This window comes from Suncus etruscus, chromosome 12 (assembly GCF_024139225.1).
Source record: "Suncus etruscus isolate mSunEtr1 chromosome 12, mSunEtr1.pri.cur, whole genome shotgun sequence".
NCBI lineage: Eukaryota > Metazoa > Chordata > Mammalia > Eulipotyphla > Soricidae > Suncus > Suncus etruscus.
This window is the reverse complement of record NC_064859.1, coordinates 53076312-53090852: the sequence shown is the minus strand read 5'-3', so window position 1 is coordinate 53090852 and position 14541 is coordinate 53076312. Positions and strand designations below refer to the sequence as shown.

General features: G+C 40.3%; 1 protein-coding gene across 3 annotated transcripts in view; it reads left to right on the top strand.

Annotated features, from left to right (window-relative positions):
• Positions 1 to 2421: 2421 nt before the first annotated feature.
• CHMP3 (charged multivesicular body protein 3) overlaps positions 2422 to 14541 on the top strand; it is a 78125-nt gene continuing 66005 nt past the window's right edge. For 2 of the 3 annotated variants that reach the window (XM_049784919.1, XM_049784918.1), the window contains exons 1-2: positions 2422 to 3067; positions 5918 to 6057. In XM_049784919.1, coding sequence (XP_049640876.1) covers positions 2842 to 3067; positions 5918 to 6057 — 366 coding nt within the window. In that variant the 5' untranslated portion in view covers positions 2422 to 2841. Of the gene's footprint in view, positions 3068 to 5917; positions 6058 to 13490; positions 13607 to 14541 lie in introns of all 3 variants that reach the window. The other variant, XM_049784916.1, reaches the window with a different exon arrangement.

Below are 14541 nucleotides of genomic sequence, written 5' to 3'. Positions count from 1 at the left end.
AAGGTAAGACATTTGCCTTGCATGTAGAATGTCGGTGGTTCGAATCCTGGCATCCCATATGGTCCCCTGAGCCTGCCAGGAGCGATTTCTGAGCATAGAGCCAGGAGTAACCCCTGGGCACTGCTGGGTGTGACTCCAAAAAAAGCCAAAACAACAACAACAACAAAAGAATAAATAAAGAGTCAGGAGCGGTACGCTTGCCCATGTTCCTCCTTTCATGTGAGCTCCTCATTCTTGCAGTGAAGGTACTAAAGGAAAACACTCAATACTTTGAATTTAGCTAGACATAGCAAAAATCTTTGTCCTGGGAGCAGAGCATTTCAAGACTTGGCTCTGAACACCCCTGAGACTGATGGAGTTGGTGGGAAAAGACTGTCAGATGCTGAGTCAACTCAATCTAGTTCTGCAGCTCCCTTTGGCCAAACCTTTCACACAAGGGCACAGACTACGTTCCTATCAAGAGACAAAAATCTTTCTCCGGCACCTTCTCCACCTTCTAATCAACTGTACCAAAAATTTCCCTGTTCACCAAGGCGCGCCTTTTATTCTATCTGTATGGATTTTTAAGTGGATAATTAACTGGGCCATTTTTTAAAAATAATTTTTATTGTGATCAAAGTGAATTACAAGACTTTCACAGTATTATTTAAGGTACATAGTGACAATGAATTAGAACCATTCCCACCATCAGTGTTGTTAACTGGACCATTTATTTTATTTTTTTATTAAATTTATTTAAAGAAAATGCATCACATAGTTGACATAACTGATCATAATACATTTGTTTCAAGATGACCAAAAGCAAAGTTATTTAAAAAAATAGAAAAGAAAAAGAAAAGACTAAAGAGATGGAAGGGAAAGGAAAGAAGAAAAATTTCAGTAGCAAGTATATTTTTGAAAATTATTGGATCTTCAATGAACTCACTAAAGCACTAGCAGAACATTTAGTAAGCCCCTCTTGTGTGTGTGTGTGTGTGTGTGTGTGTGTGTGTGTGTGTGTGTGTGTGAGTGTGTGTGTGTTAAGGATAAGAGTTAAAGAAATACAGTAAAGACGGTGTGAGACTGGGCCGGAGAGATAGCATGGAGGTAAGGCGTTTGCCTTGCATGAAGAAGGATGTGGTTCGAATCCCAGCATCCCATATCCCTGAGCCTGCCAGGAGCGATTCCTGAGCGTGGAGCTAGGAGTAACCCCCTGAGCGCTGCCGGGTGCAACCCAAAAACCAAAACCAAAACAAACAAACAAATGAAACAAACAAAAAACCCAACGGTGTTAGAGTAGCAATTGTTGTTTGCATAGGTTCAGCAAAAAATGGGGGAAATGGGAAATGGAAAGAAAAAAAGCCTAGGCCTAAATAGAAGGAGACCTTACCCCCTCTCACTCCTCTTTCTCTCCCTCTTTCTTTCTCTCCTCTCCCTCCTTCCTTCTTTTTTCTTCTTTCTGTCTCTCTTCTCTCTCCCTCTTTATCCTCTCCCTTCTTCCTTCTTTCTTTTCTTCTTTCTGTCGCTCTACTCTCTCTCCCTTTCTCTCTCCTCTCCCTTCTTTGTCTCTCTTCTCTTTCTCTTCCTCTCTCTTCTCTCCCTTTTCTTCTTTCTCTCTTTTCTCTTTGTTCTCTCTCACTCTTTTTCTCCTCTCCCTCCTCTTCCTCTTCCTCCTCCTCCTCTCCCCTCCCCCTCCCCCTCCTCCTCCTCCTCCTCCTCCTCCTCCTCCTCCTCCTCTCTGTCTCTCACACACACACACACGCACACGCACACACACACACACACTTGGAGTCTAGTCGTGGCCTCCAACCGGTTAACGGCCACGCCCCATACCTAGGCTCCGCCCCTTAACGAAGCGACCACGCCCACTATCAGATGCCTCGCCCACCACCGGGAGGCCCGCCCCTCCGCCGACGTCACTTGTTATGTCTCGGCTCCGCTCGGCTCGGGTCGCGGCCGCAGCTGATCGGCTCCGGAGGTGACGCGGCGGCGGCGGGCTCGCGAGGTGGCGGCGGGGGCGTCGGGCACCGCGGCGGGAACTCGCGCCGCCCCTCGGGCGCTGCGTGGCCTGGAGCCCCGGGAGAGCTTCCCCTCCCCGCAGAGCCGCCTCGGGCCTAACATTGGGCTTCGGCGCCTCCGGGATCGTCGCGCCCGTCCCCCTTCCACTCCTCGGGGGGACTCCCGGGGCCGCGAGGTGGACGGACGGACGATCGGATCGACCCTGCGCGGCCGGCGGGGCCTGGGCCTGGGGCCTGAGCGGCGGGCGCGGCGCTGTGCGGCCACTCCTCCCCGTGCTGGGCCCCGGGCCTGGCCCTGCAGCGCGCCGCCAAGCCCTCCTGACCCCCGCGGGGGGCAGCAGCTTCCCGGACCCCCCGAGATTTGGGGGCTCTGCATTACTTGGAGGGGACGAGAAGAAGGGGCCCTCCTTTGAGATTACGGCGTTGCAAAGCCTCCCGGCCACCTGCCTGCCTGGATCCGGGTCTCCCAACCCGGGCAAAGTCCCTGCGTCCCTGGCCTTGCTCTTGCATTGATTGACATTTGGGGGGGTCTTGAAGAGGGGCCCCCCTCTGCCTTTTTATTATTCTTTCTCACCTCTGGACTGGAAGGAAAGCCCCCTCGGCCCCTTATCTCGTCATCGCTGGCCACAGATCACTCCCTGGGTCCACCTGCCTTCCTCCCTCCTTCCCTCCCGGCCGGCCGGGCATGAGCAGCCACGGTGCCAGCTGCCGAGGCCCGGGCACACGCTGAGCCCAAAGCTTCGCCTTAGGCTGGCGCGCACCGGCCCCGCCGCGGGCCACCTTCCTCCTCTCCACCGCCTCTCCTCTCCGGGGCTCTCCCTCCCCGACGACGACGTTGAGGAAGATGTGGCTGAAGCTCTTCTTCTTGCTCCTCTATTTCTTGGTCCTGTTCGTCCTGGCCAGGTTTTTCGAAGCCATCGTGTGGTATGAGACTGGCATCTTCGCCACTCAGCTGGTGGACCCCGTGGCTCTGAGCTTCAAGAAACTCAAGACCATCTTGGAGTGCCGGGGCCTGGGCTACTCGGGGCTGCCCGAAAAGAAGGATGTTCGGGAGCTGGTGGAGAAGTCTGGTGAGTGTCTGGCGGAGCCAGAGATCCTCTACCCCCAGGGGAGGGGGCTCCCCAAACCCTCTTACACACACACACACACACACACCCCAATGTAATAATGTAGCACATACTTTACCTGGGAGGCTCCCCAAACCCTCTTACACATACAAACACCCCCCAGTGTAATAATGTAACACATATATTACCTGGGAAGCTCCCCAAACCCTCTTACACGCACTCGCGCGCACGCGCGCACACACACACACACACACACACACCAGTGTAATAATGTAACACATATATTACCTGGGAGGCTCCCCAAACACATACACACACACACACACACACACACACACACACACACACACACCCCAATGTAATAATGTAACACATACATTACCTTGGACACACACACACACACCAATGTAATAATGTAACATATACATTACCTGGGAGGGCTGAGCTCCAGATTTTTTTGAACAGATTTTTCTACAAATCACCCCAACCACCTACACCCATTTAGAGGAGGCTGAAATTATTTGCTGGTGGGGATAGTTGATTAAAGGTGCTGTCTTCGAGCCTCTGCCCACTTGTTGGCATGGTTGACAGAATTGAGTGTTTTTCCTCAAAATTCAAGAATGACAAGCATTTCAAGACAAACTGACAGCATTTGGCAGTTGAAGTTTCTAAGGATCTAGTGGGAAAGGGTGAAAGGAAGGCCAAAACATGGTCTTTCCAGAGTGGTGTGTATCCGTATTATGAAGTAGTCACTGGAGGAAAGTCTAAGACTTTACCTGGGGGCCGCAGGAGGCAAAGTCCGGGTGATCCTTGAGTGCAAAGTCAGTAGTAAGCCTTGAACATTGGGGGGTGTGACCCAAACAACTAAAACAAAACAAAACAAAATAAGATTCCTCTAGGGCAGGGCCACAAAATATGTACGGAGGGCTGTTTACGGCCCGCAGGCTGCGAGTTTGAGACCCCTGTTCTAAGTGGATCATTACTATCAAGGCGGCATTTAGACCTGAGATGTAGCATTTTAAGGAATGAGTTTCAGTGTAAATTTAAGTACATACTGCACGATAAGAACTTTTCACATTTGGGAGGAAAAAATCTTGAATATCTGGTATCAGTGCTGGTGTTTTGAAATGGTCAGATTTTGGGCAGAATTTTGCAAAAGATATTTGGATCTTGGATGTGAATTCCACCCGCTAACCCTCCCGCCTTTCAGGCTCAGCTGCTTCAACTTGCAAGGGTACAGAAATGAAATGGAAATGGTGCCATAAAACATTTAGCATTTGAAAGGCTGTATTTTCAATAACTGTTGGCTTGGGAGTGGGACTGTGAGAAACTTGATTAAATTCTGTTCGTCCTTGGCTCTTGGATCTTTGGCCCTCTATCTTTGTTTTTGTATACTTCCTGAAGTTCTCAAAATGTACTGGCCACTGAGAAAAGGTATTTGGAGCTCCGTGTAAGGAACTGTTTTAAAAGTAATGGTTCTTTCCGTTGTTGCTATTGCAAGTATGTTTGTCATTTATGTCTTTCACTAGATACACACACTTATGACCATAATAGACATATTGTGTGAAACACAAGAACCCTAATTTCAGTGTCATTCACAAGTCATATATTTGTGTATTAAGGAGTTTTGAATTCCTATCTCACTACCAGAAAAGAGGAAGTAGGCCCCTCTGTTAAAGTGATACCTTTTTCTTTTGAGAAAATAACTGTATGCATTAGTCTTGCCTTTCATATACTAACTGTTTTATGGTGACTCCTGTTTACCATCACAGGGAGAAAAATATAGAGTAACTAAAAATAAACCCACTAATAAATAAACATTCTGGGTTTAGAAATGAGAATCAGGGCCAGAGAGATAACATGATGGAGGTAGGGCATTTGCCTTGCATGCAGAAGACGGTGGTTCGAATCCCAGCATCCAAGCCTGCCAGGAGCGATTTCTGAACTTAGAGCCAGGAGTAACCGCTGAGCACTGCCGGGTGTGACCCAAAAACAAAAACAAACAAAAAAAGAACTGAGAAGCAGCTGCCAGATTTAAACACTTTTCATAGCAAAATTACTTGCTAACACAGGTAATTAATGTTAGTTGGGGGTTGGGAGATTAAAATGTATTGGTTATTTTGATTGCACAGGAAGTGCTGTATCTTTAAAGAACACAGTCTAAAAGATATTGTTCAGACCGCATGTTTATAGTGGAGAAGTCTTGGCAGAGTGATGATATAACTTTAAAACTCAAGTATTCATTGTCAGTGGCTTTGCTTCTGCTGCGATAAACAGTATTTTCATTGTTTAACATTTAAGGCAAAGTTGAAAGAATTTGACAAAGTGCTTTTTATTTTATGATGCAGCTCTAAAGGCATACTATATATTTGTGTATGAATGTGCAGTTTGTTTTTGTAAATCACCCTTTGTATTTTATCTCAGAGTCAAATATGCTGTTTCTACTTTAAGCATGTAGAGATGGCACATTTATAAATTCATTTTTAATACTTGCAGGTCATAAGTATAAAAGTCATACTGTTCAAAAATTATTTGAATCTGAACATGTTGTACACAAGTTTAAATAATATGATGGTGGCCTTTAAGACAAATTGGTGAGTTTTCTAATAAGTATTTGGTGACCTAATAGAATGTAAGCTTAAGAGAAGATAGATTTTTTATGTTATGTTTCGCCTGATACACCAAGTGTTCTTTTTATATATTTACTGAATGTGTGGATACTTGGTTATGTTGAGGCTCTAGTCTTCTAGGAAGTGCAGTGAAAGAACAATATGTAATTTTAAATTGAATTCATCGAAGTTAGGGATGTGAAAAATTTTAAATCTAATCGGCACTATTTTTGCCTTTCTGCAGGTGATTTAATGGAGGGTGAACTCTATTCTGCACTGAAAGAAGAAGAAGCATCGGAATCGGTTTCTAGCACCAATTTTAGCGGTGAAATGCATTTCTACGAGCTTGTAGAAGACACAAAAGATGGCATCTGGCTGGTTCAGGTATTAAAACAATGATAGGAGAAAAAAAAAGGTTATTTTATCAAAATAGCATCATTTCCTGGTTTTGACACTTTCGTGTATTTGTGTCATCTCACTCAGTTCCTATTGGGAGGCCCCTGGGTAAGCAGTTTTGCAGACCATGGAAAATGGAAATTGAAGAATAGAATTGGGTAAATGTTGGAGAATGAGGATTGACTATTTTTCTTTAGAATCATATAGCTGATTTATTTTAGTTATTGAACATACTCTTCATATTTTATTCATAAATAAAATCAAATTTAGTAATTTTTAAGTTCAGTAGTAGAGGTTAAGAGCATACAATTTATACATCATCAAATTCTTATTTATATGAATTTTTATGAATTTATTGGTATTGGAAAAATAAGCTGTGTCATCTTAAAGGATTTAATTTATTATTCTGTTTCTTTTCCAAGATATTTATTTCTGTAGTTGATCATGAAAGACTTAGAGATTTTGGTTATTTCCTTGATCATTTTATTATTGAAACTGAGTTGAATAGTCAGTCCTGTTGTTTGTGTTTAAACATAAAGTCCATCTTTGCTTTATGTTTAAATGTTTGACTTCACATTGAATTTCCCACAGAGATGGCCAATATTGGGGCCCATAAATAGTACAAAGGTTAAGGTACTTGCCTTGCCTGCCACCAACCCTGGTGATGATAAGCACCTTCAAAACTTGAAAGGTGTCAAAAGTCTGGAAATCATTTTGATAAGGGTGCTGTGTAGGGGCCAGAGATATGTATAGTGGGTAGGGCAGTTGCCTTGCATGCAGCCATCCCAAGTTCTATCTCTGACACTGCATATAGTTCCTGAGTAAATCTAGTGTGATCTCTGAGCACAGAGCCAGAAGTAAACCCTGAGCACAGCTGGATATGATTCAAAAACAAAACAGAAAGGAATGCTAACTATAGACTGTATATCCTGGTTCATTAATTAACCATATATTCTTGGCTTATAAATTATCTATTTTTTGTTGTTGGCCTGTAAAAACTAACCATGGGTCAAGTCCCCTCCATAGGTGACAAAAATCCAATAGTTTATTCGGCAAGTATGTGTGTGCCAGGCTCTGTAGATACAGCGAGAACATATATCAAACTTTGTTCTTGCTCACTTAGGCAACTCACTTTCCACTTGGGAGACATAGGCACTAAATAAATATTTACTATAATATTAGGGAAAATCACTTATAAGAAAAATTGCTTGGTAGGAGCCATAGTGATTGCTCAGCAGGTAGTGAGGTTTGCTGTGCATGTAGCCAATCCGGGTTTGATCACCAGCATCCCATATGGTCCCTCAAGCCTGCCAGAAGTGATTTCTGAGCACAGAACCCTGAGTACCACTGGCCATGACCCCAAAACAAAACAAACAAATATTAGCCTGGTAAAGAGACTGAGAGACATGAAGTTCTCTTGAATGGTAATATCATAAAGTTTAGTCACCAAATTATTTTTCTCTGAAAATACTTTAAAACCTCATAGCCAATTGATGCAGAAGGAAAATGGAATGAACTTGTATGTTTTTTCTGTGTGAAATGGCACAGTAGGATACACATTTAACTTGTTGAATGGCCCTCAAAATCTGAACTGTTCATTGTCTGATTTATGTTCCTTAGGGACAGTGGCTTATATCTTTGTCAAAGACTGGCTTGGCTGAAAGAATCTCTGGCAGGACAGTTGAAATTGAGTTTGGACCCTGGCTTTAGACCTCTGTACTCACCAGCTGAGCTCATCAGCATAGTCACTTCAGTTTTTAAGTTCTTAAAATGTTGACTTTGGGTAGTTTCTTTTTATAAACTATAGTTAAAGCTGAAAATATTCTCAGTTGCTTTGTTTATCTCAGATCATATTTATCTAATCTCTTAAACAGGACAACATGCAAAAATAAAGCTTTCAACAATTTGAATTTTTGTTCTTTTCTATATAATATTCAAAGAAACTAATTTGGGAGCCAGGAGAGTTTTAGTGTGGTCCATGCAGGCCGGTGAACCATGTATCTGGCACTGCCACCCCATGTCTATCCCACAGCATAGCCAGATGGAGTCTTGGTGGCCCCAACATTATTAGTTGAGCACAGAACCTTCACACTTAGACCCTTAGGCAAGCAGCTCTACCCTTTTTGCTTTGTCCTAAGCATTTATCTTTCATTTTCTTTGTTCCAGTTTTGTGGACTCTGATGGTCTCATGCCACCCAGTTTCTACATCACAAATAGAGGACTTTACTTTAGAAAGAGTTTTGGTCAGGGAGGCAGATGGAAGATTAGCAAGGCTTTTGAACTAGAAAAGTTAGCCTAATTTCTGATTTTTATGGGTTTATCCTTCCCTCGTCCTATTCTTTGTTTTTAACTGAAATCATGCTTCAGAACTGTGGTAGTTGTTTCCTACATACTTGGTCATATCAGGAATTAAGGTAGCAATACAAAGCATCATGTAATTCAAAGTAAAGCTTTGTGTCAATATTTACTGAAGTACTATATTATGTTTCATGTTTAACTGAAAGCACTTGTTTACCTTTACTCCTATACAATAGTCTTAAGGGGAATCCAACCTATTTCTTTCTTGACAATACTTTAAAAGGTGGTAAAATGTATGATAAATCATTTCATCTTTCTATTGGTGAGGCACATTCATGATTACTCAAAGTTAGTAAAAATGCCAACAAATAATGTTTTGATTTTCAGTCTCTCAACCTTGCTTTTAATTACTTTATTTAATTTACTTGTGTATATAAATACTTAAGTTGGCTTATATTTTTGAAGCCAAAAACTCATCATTACAACAAAATAATTGGGAACTGTAAATACTATAGGACAGCATTTATAGTATTATATAGTATAGTATAGTATTTTATATAATATATAAATTAAGTATAAATAGAGTATAAATAAAGTATAATATAGTATAGTGATTTTAGAGTTAATTTTATATATATATAGTATTTTATATAATATATAAATTAAGTATAAATAGAGTATAAATAAAGTATAATATAGTATAGTGATTTTAGAGTTAATTTTTCTTTGTAAGTTTAACTGGCTTATAGAAGCTGGCAGCAGAAATTAAGAGCACTTCACACCACATGCTATCCTATTCCATTTACTGGGTTGCTAGAGTCAACTCATATCTCTACTTGAAGGGATTGTTAGTGTCTCCTCAAATCCATCTCCACGGACGTCATATTTATTAACTTGAAGTTGGGCATGTGAGAATTTTTGAACTTGGGAAATCAGCATTAGTTAGAAAGCAGAACTTCATTTTTCTTATTTCCTTTTCTTCTGGAGAGTTAATTGTTCAGCGTGTATCAACAAATCACTGATATCATCTGATTATTTCATCATCAAGCAAACATATTCTGAGATCTAATGTGTGCCACTAAACTTGTGCTATGCACCAAGGGTAAAGATGAAAAAGAACTGTGCCAAAGACAGAGCTTACATGTTTGTTTGGGTTAATAAAATGTGTGGCATAGTGAAAATTATAGGCTGGTAATCTTTCCCAGCTGAAGTAAATGTTACATGATGTTGCTAACTTATGGCGAGATTCAGAAGGCATTTAATAGAAAATGAAGTGGAGCTGAGATCATGTAGTCATATTTTTCTGGAAAAGGTGTTGTTTAAAATACATCGAAATGTGTTTGAAGTATTTCAAGTCTCTGCCCCACCCAAGTCCCTGCCTATCATACATATATACCTGAGTTAGAAGTGCTTCTGTCTCCATTGGATTCAGAACACTGATATGCATGTAATTGCATAGTAAGGTGTTAAGTGGATGCTGATGTGTCACCAGAAAGTTTTTTTAGGTGACAGATTGCTGGGAAAGGGACTTTTGTTATAACAGAAATGATGTATTTGAAGTATTTAGAACTTATGTTGTCAGAAATAGAAGAAACTGTAACAAGCTGGACTAATTCAGTTCAGTGAGATGTCTAATCTGCTGCAGGAAATTCAGTGTCAAGCAGTTAGAGAGGAGACGCCCTGGGAAGGGGATTGGAAGGATCGCTATTTCTAGACTATGCTGCCAAGTCTGTAGCAGACTTGGAACACACACAGCCTGTCGTTTCATCTAACGTTTTTAAAGTCTGAAAACATTTGCCATGGAGAATGCAGCTATCTCCTGATCTGCCAAGGAGCATATCTCCACTTTTAATAAGATTAACAGAGTCATCCTTACTTTTGGATCTGATCTGTAAGCTGGGCATTCGTACTGGTGACCCAGTAGTAATAGATTTTGTTGTACCACATGAGTTAACCAGATGGTCATAGAGCTTAAAATACTAACATTTTAGCATGGTTATTATTTCAGCCTCCAATGAATTTGTTATGATAAGCCTTCCATTGTTATCAATAAGTAACTATGTAGGACATTGGACAAAGCAGTTTTTAATTGCATAAAAGTTACCACAGAGTCAAATAAACTGCTTTTGTGCAATGCCAGAGACATTTTCACTTTTGCATCTATCTCTCTCACTTAAGGTTATTAGACTCTTCAGAAGCAGATGCTCAAACAAGTAGTTGAATATATAAGGCCAGGGTCTTAACAGTGTCATGTCCCTGCTTCACTGGTGTCGCATCTCTCTGAACACATTTCTCTTGGCTGAGATGTAGCCAGGAGTGCCTGTGACCAGTCTCTTCTTGTTCTTCCTTTCTTTCCTAATTTTGGAGCTATTAGTCTAAAAGATACTACCTGTACTGCAGTCAGCAGCTTCCCTAAAAGATACCCCTAGACAGGATCATATTTTTCATTAGTTAGTTAGATAACTCTCAGTCAGCCCTTTGATATAATTAATGTCACTTGAAACAAAACTGAAATGTTTGGGTTATTTGTAGTCTTGATCAGAAAACAAGAAAGTGAAAAAAGAATTCTTTATAAAAAGAGAGCAAAGAAGGGCTGGATCAATGGTGCAGCGGTAGGGCGTTTGCCTTGTAGGCACTGACTCAGGACAGACCGTGGTTTGGTCCCCCAAGCAAAGGGCAATTTCTGAGCGCTTAGCCGGGAGTGTCACCAAGTGTGGCCCAAAAACCAAAACCAAAAACAAACAAAAAAAGAGGGCAAAGAGCAAGATATTACAATTGTACAAATTTGTTTGTTTGTTCAGGTTTATGATTTGAGGTCACTCCTGGCAGCACACAGAGCATACCATGGTTTCTGCCCTCGGGGATCACTCTTGATAGGATTTGGGGACTCCATATATGTTGCTGGGAATCAGTCTTGTTCAAGGCAAATGCCTTACCAACTGTAGTAAGATACTTCTTAATACTTCTAGGTAATCTGAAGAATAAGTTTAAGATTTCTTTGATGACCTGATGGAAAGGAACATTGCCTTATTAACTGGTAGAAAAGAAATGCTTGATTGATTTTGATATGCCTAAAGTAAAACTTTTAAAAGTACTTTTGTCCATGGATGATGAGAAAATGGAGAACTAGGGACTTATTCAGTCATGTAACCAGGGTTATCCTTCCCAGAATGAGCTTTCAGATATTAAGCTCATGTCTTCAAATTGCTCAAGGTTATTTCAACCATTTGATCACTTGAGTATTAACTTGTATCTCCTCCAATTTATATTCACTAAATAAATACTTTAAAGAGAATTTGCTTAAGCCCCCCCCCACACACACACACATACATGTGTGCACATCAAGGCATAGAGCCTTGATGAACTGGAAAACAGCCCTTCTTAGAAATATTAGAGGTCCCCAGAGTATGTGATGTTGTAATTTTGAATTGAACAGTCTCAAAAGAATAAACTTAGGGCCGGGAGAGATAGCACAACGGCGTTTGCCTTGCAAGCAGCCGATCCAGGACCAAAGGTGGTTGGTTCGAATCCCGGTGTCCCATATGGTCCCCCGTGCCTGCCAGGAGCTATTTCTGAGCAGACGGCCAGGAGTAACCCCTGAGCACCACTGGCCCAAAAACCAAAAAAAAAAAAAAAAAGAATAAACTTAGCCTATATACCCTCAGTTTAAAATAAATCAAACAGATGGGTTTCAGGAAGTTGATTTTGTCTCTTCTTTGTTTTTCTATTTAGGTATTTTTGTTTGGGGGCTTTTAAAAAAGAAATCTCATATATATATATATATATATATATATATATACACACACATAAATACATATATATGTAGTATGTGTGTCTGTAAATATATTTTGGATTTTTTTTTTTTTTTGGTGGTGGTATCTGTTGAAATTCTACCTTTATTCAGAATCAAAGTATTTGGGAATAAGGAGGAAAGGTTTTATGGAAATCATTATATATTTTGAATGTACGTTTTCTTTTTTTTTTTTTTTTTCAATCTTCTCCCCCTTCCATTTGCTCTTGAGTGACGGGGGATTGTTTCCTGTGCATGACTAGACATCATATTCATGCTTCCAACTATGGCACTGTGGGGGGTTGTTAACACCTTTTAGTTGCAGTACTTGCCACTCAAAGTTGTGCCTTATTTTAGTGTTAGATCTCACATACAAACCTAGTGGAGGGGGCTTGAGGGTGATGTGTCAGGGAGTGTCAAACAGCAAAGGACCATGCAGGTTCAGAGACCAACTCCTGTGACCTCAGACTTGCAGGGCAAACATTTTACCACTGGCTACCCTCCATCTTTTCTTTCTTTATTGAAAAAGAAATTTCTTCTTTCAGTTTTTGTTATGTTTCAAAGCCATCTGGAAAAAAAAATTGCAAGCACAAGATTAAGAGTGTATAATTGATATAATAATTCTTTTATATTGAGAACCTTTTATGAGTGTTTAAAAAAAGATTAGTACTGACTTAATCAAAGCATCGCTTAATAGAAAACACGTGTCTGACTTCTGGCTACATAATTATGAAGCACAATTTGAATTTAATCGACCTACACATGGTAATTTATATTAAGTTTTATTTGGATTATTGTTTAAAACTTTCCAAAGCAATGACTTCAGTACCATTTTCTTGTGCAACTTAATTCTAGATTATAATCCACACAATGGACAACATTCATTTTTTAAATCTAAATTTGCCTCCTCTATGAAAAAGTCACAGACTTTGGGCATTTCACACCCAGTATTTGTGTTGATGAGTTTTTTAGTCGACCAGTTGCACCACTAAAAATTGCTGATAGGGACCAGAGAGATAACATGAAGGTAAGGCATTTGACTTTCATGCAGAAGGTTGTTGGTTCAAATCCCGGCATCCCAGGTGGTCCCCTGTGCCTGCCGGGGGTGATTTCTGAGTAAAGAGTCAGGAGTAACCCCTGAGCACTGCGGTGTGACCCAAAAAAAAAAAATTTGCACTGGTAATATGATGACAGAAGAAAAAGAACTGGAGACTGAATATCATTTTGTAAAATATGAGGTTATAAACAGAAACTTTGTTGGTTTGACTTTTGGGGGGTAATTGACATTTTCTTTCTTTTCTTTTTTTTTTTTTTTCTCTTTTGGTGAGAAAAGGTCATAGCGAATGACAGAAGTCCTTTGGTGGGTAAAATCCACTGGGAGAAAATGGTGAAAAAAGTATCAAGATTTGGAATACGTACAGGCACTTTTAACTGTTCCAGTGACCCCAGGTGAGTTAATCAAGCAATTCCAGAATTTGAGTGCTGATGAGAATTTATTTGTTAAATAAATTAAAAGAATGGTTTTAGAAAACTGAACAACAATGATAAGATTTAGCACACTGGTATACAGATACTTGGTTAATCATTTTTGGTAAACTGGCGGCTATTTACATTCTCTGAGCTTTCCTGTTTTCTGAGTCTGTGTTCTTTCAAAGAGGGAGTATGCCTATTAAAGAGTGTGTTTTCAGGGACCAGCAGGATAGTATAAAGGTAAAGTACATACATTGCATGTGGCCTAACCCAGTTTAATCCAGGACACCACTGCCCTCCTGCACATTACCTGGGTTGACTCCTGAACATAGAACTAGAACTCCTGATCCCTGAGCACAACTGGATGACTGGTCATGACCCAAGCATGTGTCACGTGTGTACACACACACACACACACACACACACACGTTTCTGTTTTCCCCCCAAAGATATCAGCGTATTTATGGCTTTGAGCTAATTTAAATCTTATTTATTTAGTATAAATAAATATAAATAAATAATATATAATATAAATAAATAGTATAAATCTTATTTATTTAGTATATACACTATTTCCTTTTTAAAATTCATGATTCGTTTTTGAAGTACTTTTAAATTTCTGATGTCACAAACTCATAACTTTCATACATTCATGTTGTTGCCTTTAAAATGTTTTATTGCAATGCACTGATGAAGGGATGGGTGTTAGAACATTGAATGAATGAAACTCAGTCACGAACAACTTTGTAAAACCATCTCATGGTGATTCATTTAAAAATAAAAATAATGTCATTGCAGTAACAGTGGTTTACAAGAATATAAATATTTTTACTTTTTTAGGGGCACAATACTACTTCACCACCATTACTATTGCTCGTCAGTATTAATTAACATCTTTAAAATATTTAATTGAA